Source organism: Heloderma suspectum, chromosome 4 (assembly GCF_057233095.1).
Source record: "Heloderma suspectum isolate Gila_16-S chromosome 4, 16-S_ref, whole genome shotgun sequence".
In the NCBI taxonomy this organism is placed as follows: Eukaryota; Metazoa; Chordata; class Lepidosauria; order Squamata; family Helodermatidae; genus Heloderma; species Heloderma suspectum.
The window spans coordinates 92,898,673-92,910,328 of record NC_139461.1 but is presented as its reverse complement, the minus strand read 5'-3'; the positions used below and the strand labels follow the sequence as shown (position 1 = coordinate 92,910,328).

The following is an 11,656-nucleotide window of genomic DNA, read 5'->3' as shown; positions in this document are numbered from 1 at the left end:
TAGTATTTTAGAGGAATTTCAGAGGCTGTGGAGGGTTTGTAAGGATTGCACGTACTTAAATTAACTTTATGAGGTGAGGTGGCTGAGGGCTTTTTCTAGCTTTTTAAAAACTGTAGAACCTATTTAAATTAAAAGCCTTAGCAGTTCCTCGATCATGATGCCACATAGTCCTAACCTTCCTTTTGAAATAATTTGAATCCTGCAGCTCTTTAGGAGAAATCACAGTGGAGGGGGAGAAAGAAGTTTGTGGAGGCTGATTGGATCCTTTGCTGTACTGAAGCTACTAAACTTCTGCAGAATCCAAAGGTTCCAGTTTGGGGCAGTAAAATCTGATGCTTTGTGAAATACCAGAATTTCACATGCAGCTGTTTCTTCCCTTCCTTCTCCCTCTTCAAAATTTCATTGCAAGCAAGCTCCCAACAGTGGGCATGTAAGAGCAGAAAAGTAGGGGGAGAAAGATTTTTTGTGCCTCAAAAAAACCTACACCAGAAATTAGGGATGGTGACCTCCTAATGGTCACCTTAAATACCTTCTGATTAGGATCTCTAATCCGCTGTGTAGCTTGGCAGTTTTTACCTTTTGTTTTAGTCTTTGAGAAAAGGAAACTTTACGCATGGCTAGCACAAAAGCCACTGCACCTGACTAAAAATGGGCAGGTTCAATCAGCTCCATGGGAGCTGCCAGATCCCCAAATTCCATGCACTTATGTGGAAGCACACAAAAAATGTAGCTCTTTGCTTTGACAGATTTTCTTGAAAATAGCAAATTTTACCTGTGACTAGGACAAGAGACACTGAACCTAACTGCCTAAAAATGGGCAGATTCAATTAGCTCCACGGGGGCTACCAGGTCTCCAAATTTCATGTATTTATCTTATCAAAGAAAAAAGTTATGGCCATTTCTGATTTCCAATGCAAGTCAATTGGAAAATGTAAAAAAAAGAAGAGGCAATTAGGACAGTTCAAAAAGATCCGGGGCCCGTGCCCAGGTAGGCGTTTTAATAACAACACCCCTGGACAGGTCCATGCCCTGAGAAGCTTAACATCTAACATGTGACACAGAGTAGCCAACAGTAGGAAAGAAGGAAAATGAATTCAAGGGAAAAGGGCAATAGGTTACACTCACTTAGGCTTAGTTTCAGTTGGGGATGAATATTATGGAGTTGTGCCAAATAGTACTGAAAATGAGCTGAGCAATTGGGAGAGGTAGGACAGTAACATAGGGTTGCAATCCTATACCCACCTACCTGAGAGTAAGTCCAGCTGAACTCCATGGGGCTTACTTCTGAATAGACATGCATAGGATTGCACTGTAAATAAATCAAGCGTCTTAGATTGCCACAGAATTATTGCAAGATCTAGAGACTCCGTTGTTATATGTCAAAAACTGTGGAATATTTCTTTGTGTAGTGTAGTTACTTCAAAGATATACTCCTGCAGAGAGAGAGAGAGAGCGAGAGAGCACTTTTTGTCTTGCTTCCTCATGTCAGGAGGATAAAAATGCCACCAGTCACATCATGTGACCAGGAAATAGCAGAAACTTGCAGGAAATTGTATTGTATGTCTTTTCAGTATAGCTGAAGATGGATTACCTTGCTTTCTTCATTATTGCTGTTCTACAATCATATAAAAGTAAGATAGATTTCTTACCTGACATACTAGGTGTAATCTGTATTTTCTTTAATTTCTTACTTGCTGATCCTAAGCAAGAAAGTAGCAAGCTCTGTTGAAATCAGTTGGACTCATTTCTAAGTAATTTGTTCAGGGTAAAGGAACAAGTAAAGATTTTGTTTCTATATGCAATACAGCCTATGTATATTTACTCAAAAGTAAATCCTACTATGTTCAACGGGGCTTGCTCCTGGGTGTGTATAAGAGTGCAGCTGAGGATATGCCAAATAAGTGAAATAACCCTGTCTTACAAGTAATAGTGTCACTGGGCTTGTCTTTACACTGTAAGGGGTTTTGTTTGGAAGCATTTGGTCTGTCAGTAGATGTCCAGGTGTCAGCTGTGTGATTGTGGCTCAGTGTTTTAATGAAGTTTACACTTTTTGTGTTTTTCAGGCTGTGTTTCTGTCACAGTGAAAAGAATACATGTGGACTCAACCGTGAAACTTGTTAGTGCTATGACTCTTGAATGTGTCTACCCAAAGATTGCAACTGTATCCCAGATGTCATGGATTAAGGAAAAGGACAATGACAAAGAGAACATTGCAGTCTTCAAATTGCCTTATCTTTTACATATTGAAAGCAGATATAAGCTCAGAGTCCATGTTGGTAATGATACCACAAACAACAAGTCTTTGGTTTTCAGCAGCGCTACCAAGGAAGATATTGGCTTTTATTTATGTTCCTTTCAAGCCTATCCATATGGACGCTGGGAAAAGAGAATAGAGGTTGTACAATCAGGTAAGCTAAATGGTTTCTATTACTATCTTTTATTAATTACTGGTAAGCACAAACTTGGAATGTATCTGAAGGAGTGATGAACTTTTATGGTTAAAAGCGAAGCAGGTATTGTTGGGGATGCAGCTTAGATGAAGTGCCCCCACTCCAGTCCCCCCGATACCGCATGACAGTGATTCAGAGGCAAACCACCCATTGCCTAGTAGTCACTGATGGTTCCTTCTCCTTTGCAACGTGTCAGTGAGAGGCAGCATCTGGAAGTAGAGGTGTGGAGGGAAAGGGAATTCTTAACTCTTTCCCTGGTAGTCACTTCAAATTCCTCACCAAAAGGCTTACCTTGTTAAATCCTCCACCGAGCAGGGGAGTTTGGCCTAAATAACCTCCAAGGTCACGTCCAATTCTGTAATTCCATAAAACAACTTGTTTTGTTTCTTATCATTACAGTTTTAGAGGAAAAGAGTAAAACACCGCCTTTCAGTTCTGCCGTTCACTTGCAGATATGTTTCTCTCCCCCCCCCCCCCCAGGGCCTGACTACACATTATACATCATTCTATGTCTCCTTTTCATCAGATGCAGGTGAGGCAGTGACTATCCTGAGCCAGTGCTAGGACTCAGTGATGAGCTGAATGAGGGCCAATAAATTGAAACTCAATCCAAACAAAATGAAAGTTCTAATAGCAGGTGGTTCATGTGTTGAGTGAAGTGGCGTTCAACCTTCTCAAAATGGACTTGCATTCCCCCGAAAAGAGAAGGTCATGGGAGTCCTTGTAGATCCAGCGCTGTCACTTGAGGACCAAATGGCTTCAGTGGCATGGAGTGCTTTTTATCAGCTTTGCTTTATATACCTGCTACATTCCTACCAGGACAGAGGCCATCTGGCTACAGCTACCCATGCACTGGTGAATTCCCACCCAGATTATTGCAAAGCGTTATACATGGGGCTACCTCTGAAAACGGTCCACAAACTTCAGTTAGTGCAGAACAGAGCAGCGAGGATGATTGCTGGAATTGGCGTTTTTGAACAAATTACTTCAGTGCTGTGTCAACTGCACTGGCTGCCAGTCAGTTTCCAGGCCCAGTTCAAAGTCTTGGTGGTGACCTTAAAGGGCTTAGGACCAGTCTACCTGAAGGAGTGCTTTCTCCCATATGTTCTTGTCTGATTGCTAAAATCATCTTCAGATGCCCTTTTCTCGGTGCCTGCCCTCCCCCACCCCCATGGTTTGACAGGCAGATACTAGGGAAAGAGCCTTGTCTGTAGTGGCCCCCCATCTGTGGAATGCACTTCCCAGGGAGATCCACCTGGCGTCTTCACTGTCTGTATTTAGACACCAGGTTAAGACCATCCTCTTCCAGCAGACATTTAATTTCTAATCTGGTGCTCTGATTATTAAACTAGCTGTCCCTTTAATACTTTTAACATTTTAAAAGTTTTAATATTTTAATATGTTTATATTTTTATAGTTGTATTTATTGTTTTGGTTCCTAATTTATTGTTGTGTGTGTGCGTGTGTGTGGAGAATATGGTTGTTAACCGCCCTGAGGGCATCTACCAGTTGAACGGTATATGAATTTAAGAAAGAAAGAAAGAAAGAAGGAAGGAAGGAAGGAAGGAAATAACATAATTTGCATGTGACAAAGTTCTAAGAACATTTTAAAAAATGAAGACACAAAAAAACTCCCTTATCCCTGGTCAAGTGACTCTTTCCTCACCCAATGGAATTCTGAATCCATGTTTGCAAGGATGAACATGCATTTGGAACCCCATGTGAGAGAAAGTGGTTGGAGGAGAGATTTGGAATGGAGATGTTTCAAGTGGGGAAAAGGTTAAATAATCCCACTGCCGCTGTTTCTCTAATTAATCTGAATTGCTTCATCAGGAAATGAGTTTTCTAAACAAAACAAAAATAATTAGGGCCAGGGATGTCATAATAAAAGGGCCTACCTGGGCATGGACCCAGATCTTCTGAGCTGTGCCCTGGATCTTTTGAGCTGTCCTAATTGCCTTTTCTTTTTCTTTTTTTTACATTTTCCCATTGACTTGCATTGGAAAACAGAAATGGCCATAACTTTTTTTTTAGCTTGTATGATAAAATCATGAAATGTGGAGAGCTGCTAGTCCCCGTGGAGCTGCTGGAATCTACAAAATGTCAGGCAGCTAGATCCATTGACTTTTGTGCTAGTCACAGGTACAATTTTCTCTTTTCAAGAAAACCTGCCAAAGCAAAGAGGTATAATTGTTTTGTGCTTCCACATAAGTGCATGGAATTTGGGGACCTGGCAGCCCTATAGAGTTGACTGAACCTGCCACATTTCAGACAGTTAGGTCTAGTGGCTTTTGTGCTAACCACAGATAAAATTTGCTTTTTTCAAGAAAATCTGTCAAAGCAAAGAGCTGTATTTTGTTGTTGTTGTTGTTGTTCCACAAAACTGCATAGAATTTGGAGGCCTGACAGCCCCCATGGAGCTGACTGAACCTGCCAAATTTCAGAGAGTTAGGCCCAGTGGCTTTTGTGCTAGCCATGTAAAAGTTTCATTTTTTCAAAGACGAAAACAAGAAGTAAAAAGTGTCAAGCCACATAGAGGATTAGAGATCCTAATCAGAAGTTGTTTAAGATAACCATTAGGAGGGCACTATCCATAATCTCTAGTGTAGATTTTTTGGAAGTGCAAATAGTACTTTCCTTTTGTCTGTCCTGAATCTGCAACTATTCAGCTTCACTGAATAGTTGCAACCTGAGGCTCCTCATTAAAAGAAGAAAAAAGTTAAATATCTGGCTGCAATACACATTACTTGGGGAAAAGTCACACTGAACTCAGCTTATTTATTGCACTGCTCCATTTTCACTACTCCATATAATTGTATAAACCTCCCCCTTATTTGCCTGTCTTCTAAATTAAATAGCCCAAACACTGAAGCCTTTCCTTATAGAGGAGTGATTGCACCCCACTCTCAATCACCCCACTCTCTGAAAGGAGCCACTTGGCTTAGGGAATTCTCTCTACCCCCCCCCGCCCCGCATTTCCAGTCACCATTCTTCTTTTCTTCTTCCCTCCTTTCTTTCTCTTCTTTATTCCACTCAGAGCATGTCTTGAGGAATTCTTAAAGAGAATTCTCTTCAGTGGGCAAGAGAAGTTCTGAACTGTATTTGACTTTATACAAACAGGCAAGAGGGTTGGCTTTTCTCCTTCTCCTCACTCAAGTCTTTGAGAAGAGTGGGTTCACATGGTTGCAGAGAAACAAATCTGGGGCTGTTTTGTTTGTCAGTTGCCATTATCCAGGAATAGGAAGGGCTGCAGCTCAGTGGCAGAGCACATACTTGGCATGCAGAAGGTCCCGGGTTCAATCCCCAGCATCTCCAGGTAGGGCTAGGAAAGAATCCTGTCTGAAATCCTGGAGAGCTGCTGCTGCCAGTCAGTGTCAACAATACTACACTAGATGGACCCAGGGTCTGACTCAGTATAAGGCAGCTTGCTATGTTCCTATAAACGGAAAGCTTTAATAAAAATAGGAGTTTGGGGGTTGTTTTTTAAGTGGAAGGGAGATAAATGCTGCTCATTTATACAAGCCTATGTATGCCTACTCAGAAGCCCCATTATGTTTAATGAGGCTTACCCTCAGGAAATGTGCATAGGATTCCAGCAGAAGTTACTTTTGCAGGGAGGTTTGCGCCCTGATGTTCTGTATGTTTACTCAGAAATAAGTCCTGAGTTGTGAGCCTGGTACTGCAGGCTTAATACAGTGCCTACCCAATTCTGTCTAATGAATTGACTACCCTCTCAGCTCAGTCCTATGCATGTTTTGTCATTTGTAGGTTTGGGGTTGTTTTTTTTTGCATGAACTCTAGCTTCAGTGGTGAGGGAAAGGCACTTAGTACATGCTCAGAGTTTCTCCATAACTTAGCCCTAGTTTTGAAAACAGACTCATTGGCTGAATCCTGGTGAAGTCTTGGCACAAATGAAGTTATGGGGAAGAAGATACAATGAGAGCTTGTGCATAACAAGGAGGAGGTAGAGAGGAGTTGCACAAAACAAGACATCTGTTTTTATGAAGAGTTGCTGGAGGATGGTAGGATGAGGAGGGATGGTTGCATGGAGGGGAATAGAATTGGTAGGGGGAGAATGAAAGTGCCTGGTGGTGAAAGAAAAACATTCTGCACATGCTCAGAGGCACTCTCTATTTAAGAACATAAGCTGTGCTGCATCAGACCAAGGTCTATCTAGTCCAGCATTCTGTTCACACAGTAGCCAACCAGATGCCCACAGGAAACCCACAAGCAAGACATGAGTGCAATAGCACCTTCCCACCCATGTTCCCCTGCTGCTAACATGGGTGAAATGTAAATAAATTCTAGTCATTCTAAGTTTGCATGCATGTATATCCTTCAGGAACTTTGCAAGTTTCTTGCCTGGGGCACACCTCTAATGACCTGTGCATTTGCATACAAATGTACCCAAAAACTATTGGGGGGGGGTGTGAAGGGAAGGGAAAGCAAATCACTCTCTCCCCCAAATTGGAGAACTTCCCTTCCACATGAACTGCTGCACCTATCCTTCTGAAACTTTGATGGTTTCTTACTTAGGGACACCTCTGGGCTGTCTGGAATTTTCAGAACAGTAGTCCACAAGGAAAATAGGGAGATAAGTATGTCCTCTTTTGGAAATCTCAAAATGTCAAGGCTACCCTTGCCCCCCATACCCTGTGGCTATCATTCTGAAATTTGGCAGATATGATCTTCTATGATGGGGCAATGAACCCTGAATTTTTTATCCAATTCTTCCAAGGAATAAAAATGTTATTGGCAGTTCCCTTTAAAAGAAAATCAAAATATAAACCCTACACCTATTTTTCTGACATTGGGCAGGTGTAATCCCCTTCTAGGGGGCTACTATGCCTAAAATTATCCAGTTCTGACCAAGAGAAAAAAGTCACAGTTTTTTCCCCCTCATTTCCCATGGTAGTCTGCAGGAAGCATAAAGACTCATTTTTCCAAACCTTGACTCAGGTTTGGTGCTGAGCTGAATTAAGCCGACTTCAAGTTGGCCTGAACAGAAGTGGGATGGTTTCCGAAACACTGAATTGGGGTCTGAGTTGAAGTGGGGTGGGGGTTGGGTCAGTGCACACATCTTGTGTATGTATGTAATCTATACACATGCATAACACATGCAAGCACCCATACACACACACACACACACATTTGTGTTATGGGCCTGTGTCCCTGATCTTTTAAGAAACTAGCAATGCCCCTGGTAAGGGCACAATGCTATGGAGACAGTCAGCCCCCTCCGAACTCGGAGACAGCTGACTATCCAATGCAGGGCAGGTAGAATGTGGAGGGGATCCTCCGCACTCCGGCCACCCTGCATTTGCAGCTAGATGGCCGATTTCAGCTGTCTAGCGAGGGCACATTGGAGTGAGGGGTGGCAGGCCAGATGGCACATAGGAAGTGTCGTCATGGCGCTTCTGTGGTCCCCTCCCTACCCCCAGGAACGCCCCCTTTTTGGCCACTCCATGCTGCTCTTACGAGCGGGGAGCCAGGGACAAATTGTGCCCCGTGCAAGGCAGTGGGGGAGGGGGCGTGGCATCGGGTTTCTGGGAACTGAGCTCAGAGCCCTGGCTTCGAGCTCACTTCCCAGAAACCAAATAATCTTATGGCCATCTAGACGCTGTCTAGATGGCCATAGGTCTGTGCCCTTATTGGGTTTAGTTACATAGATTTGCATGTTACATTTAGTTATATCCTGAGACTATGGGATAGAGTGGGATGAAAATGGAAATCAATACTTCAGTTTCTTTCAATTTTGACTACATATATGCTTCAGTTTAACATACCATAGTGGCCATATTGGCCTGCAAAACACTTGAGGAGTTCTACATTATTTTTTCATGGCATCTGGGGCCTTTTATTTGGCCACTGATTCAGTCAGAGATGTACAATCCAAAGTGTTACTCTCCCATATCCTCCTTAACAATGAACATTTTACATTTTTCAGTTTAAATGAGTATGTCTGATTTATAATGACTGGCCTATTCCTCTCATCTGAAAGTATCTTTGCTCTTTCAAGACTGATTTTGTCAGTATTATGAGCCAGTGATTCAGAGGATGTAGATGGTTCATGGTAAGATCTGACTGAACCCATGACTTGATGCATACTGATGCTCTCCCTGTCTCATCCCAAAACTATTTTAGCTAAAGAAGAAGAATAGCACTACTAAGACAATTGCTTTTTTGTTGTGTAGCTGCTACAGGTGAATTACAGTAGCCATCCATTCCAATTATTCCATGTTCTAGGAGCATTTGATTTTGGAAGCTGTTGTGTGTATGTTACCAATCTTGAAACAGACAGTCTTTGTTAACTATAACCTTTTTATTCAGAGGTTTCCTGCCTAGTTTAAAATTTGTGTCACCTTTCGTTCTGGACTTTGAATAACTGAACTTCTAGAGCAGCCTTCCCAAGCCTTGTGCCCTCCAGATATCTTGGATTACAACTCCTACTGCCCCAGCCAGCATGGTAATTGGCCATGCTGGCTGGGATGATGGGACTTGTAGATCGACATATCTGGAGGGCACCAGGTTGGGGAAAGCTGTTTTAGACACTGAGTTTCTGAAAGGCAACAGGGATTAGTCTCTTGCCTCTGATAGCTGAAGTCAAAGCTGTTCCTTAATGTTCTTCTGCTTGACAGACGTAATAATTGCCATGTGTTTAATTCAGTCGCCTGTCATTCTTCAACTGTGGTCAGTAACTTGCTTCTGACAAGTACAAGAGACCCAGAGTAACCAATGGAAGTCATGGGATAATCTTGTGATAATTTCGTTCTGAATACAGCATATCATACTCCTGTGCAAGCAAAAATATTCATATGGTGTATGGTGTAGGCTTCTCACTTCCGGAGGTAATTGTGAGCCAGTAATAGAAGCTGTGTTTTGACACAATACTGTACTTTTACCTGTGGTTATGAGATAACTGAAGGGGTTTTTCCATGGTAGCATGAGGGTAACACATAAATGCAGATTTGGAGTGGCACAAAATCAGAAATTTGAGATTTTCTGTATTTTTAAAAGGAAGATGTGAAATTAAGGATTTAGAATCAGGGTAATTGTTACCAAAACAACGACAACAACTATATAAGCTGCAGGATCTCTCTCTTTCTCTTTCTCTCTTTGTTTGTCTGTTTTCAGAAGTAAAGGGGACAGGAGCCTGTTAATGAATTTTTAGGCATGAGATAACCATCTTCAGACAGGGAGCTGAATAGAAGATCCATTGGAACCATCACTTAGAATGAAGCTGGATGTGGCATGGCAGATTCATAATCAGACCTCCCAACATCTTTATCTCTGCTTAAAACACAAAGCTGATTTTAAGCAGACAAAAAGACAAGATATCTTATCACAGGTTGCCTATGATACATCTACTCTGGCCCTGATGCTTTGATTCTCTGAAAAAGGCTATAGCAGTGCAGCTTTTAAAGGGTTGGATGCGCCTGATCTTGTCTGATCTCGGAAGCTAAGCAGAGTCAGCCCTAGTTAGTCCTTGGATGGGAGGCCGCCTGGGAATCAGGCTTCCTGCACTGAGCAGGGGGTTGGACTCAATGGTCTTGTAGGCCCCTTCCAACCCTATGATTCTATGAGTATGCTAAGAAGCTTCCTTATCCTATTTCAGGCCAGCTAAAAGCATTTGCTTAGCAGTTGGTTTTATCTGCTATGTAAATAAGCTAAGGACACAGAATGAAGCATTCTGAATGGCTGTCCTGTTGTTACAGAAATCCCTTCTGTTGGAGACTTGCTGAAGTTTGACCCTTGACCATGAGAACACTTCAGATGCATCATACGATTTTTTTTTCCTAATTAGAGTTGGCAGTTAAACCAATAAGGAGGGGTGTAGATTTTAACATTGTTTTGAGCTTAGCATTTTGGATTGTGCCTAATTTTAAGAGAAGACTTTCTATCTTTGATTGTGGTGACTCAGGAGTTTGGATTGGAGTAGGCTGCAAGCCTTGCTAAGTGGAAGACCTAGATTCCCATTACTAGCCTAATATTCAGATCCCTGTGGGGACTTGGCCAACTATTTCTCAGTATACCTTCCTTCTGTCCATTTGTACAATGGTTATTATGAATAAATGCCATGTATGTAACTGCTGTTGTTCTGTAAATCCTCTGTGTGGCCTTTGAGAGGCTATGATGTATCTGTGTAGGCCTGAGGCCTAATGTTCTTACTGTGCTGAACGCCTGTTTTAGTAGTAGCTGCTTGGTGATGTGCTGAAGGGGGAGAGAAGATGATCACTTGTAATATTTTTAGATGAGATCCGGATCAAATAAGTTCAGTTTCGATTGGCTGGGGATTCTAGCTAGCTGTAAAAGAGCAACTAGTAAATGACTGTTGACAGTTCAGGGGTTGACAGCTGGAAGTCAGTCTGTCTATTGAGAGTCGGGAGGAAAGTCTGCTGGTTTGTGGGTGATGTTATAGAAGGACTAGAAGGAAGCTGCGGAGAAAGTGAACAGCTCAGGCATGAATATTAAGCTATTTCTTGTCTGTGGGATAACCATATGTGACTGGTGAAGATTAGGAGTAGGGAGCAGGTGGCTGTGTTGTGCCAGGAAGCTGCCCTAAAATCTTGCCAGGAGAAGGTTACTCAAGCAGGCAGTAAAAAACTCAGACTGTCCAAGCAGGCTGTGGGACAACAGGAGGAGCTTTGGGAGTCAGAGGAAGGCTGAACCCAAGAGCTGGACGTGGTTGTGAGTATATTTGGCGGGGCTGGAGGTTAAGGGAATTCGGTCTGAGTTAAAAGAAGTCATTGACTGGGTTCCGATGGTCACATCGGTAAAAGAAGCTATTGTAGCTTCCCCCCCACCCTGCGCATACTGTACTTGCGACCATCATTTGCATAATTCCCTGCAATGCAGCATGGGTTGGCGTGTCATCTGAATCCAGCACATGGCGTGGTGGTGGAAGCTTCAAAGCCACCCTACAACCCCCCATGACTTGCAGTAGGGGTTGTAGGGTGGGTACGAAGCCACTCCCACAACATGCTGGGTTTGGACGACATGCCAACCCATGTTGTATCGCAAGGAATTATGCAAATGATGGTCATGCAAGTGGCACACACAGGGGCGGAGGGAGAAGCCATGATGGCTTCTTTTACTGATGTGATCGTCCAAACACCTCCCAAAAGAGGCTTGTATTAGCAAAAGCCAATCTACATGGCCAATTTAATGTGGAGGGAGAGTACATCAGGGTCGTTCGCAGCAGATGA

General features: G+C 42.7%; 1 protein-coding gene across 1 annotated transcript in view; it reads left to right on the top strand.

Annotated features, from left to right (window-relative positions):
• Positions 1–1,435: 1,435 nt before the first annotated feature.
• The window catches only part of CD226 (CD226 molecule), a 31,981-nt gene continuing 21,760 nt past the window's right edge, over positions 1,436–11,656 (top strand). Inside the window, exons 1-2 of the mRNA XM_084849961.1 lie at positions 1,436–1,631; positions 2,064–2,408. Of these exons, the coding sequence (XP_084706087.1) occupies positions 1,583–1,631; positions 2,064–2,408 (394 nt within the window). The 5' untranslated portion in view covers positions 1,436–1,582. The remainder of the gene's footprint in view (positions 1,632–2,063; positions 2,409–11,656) is intronic.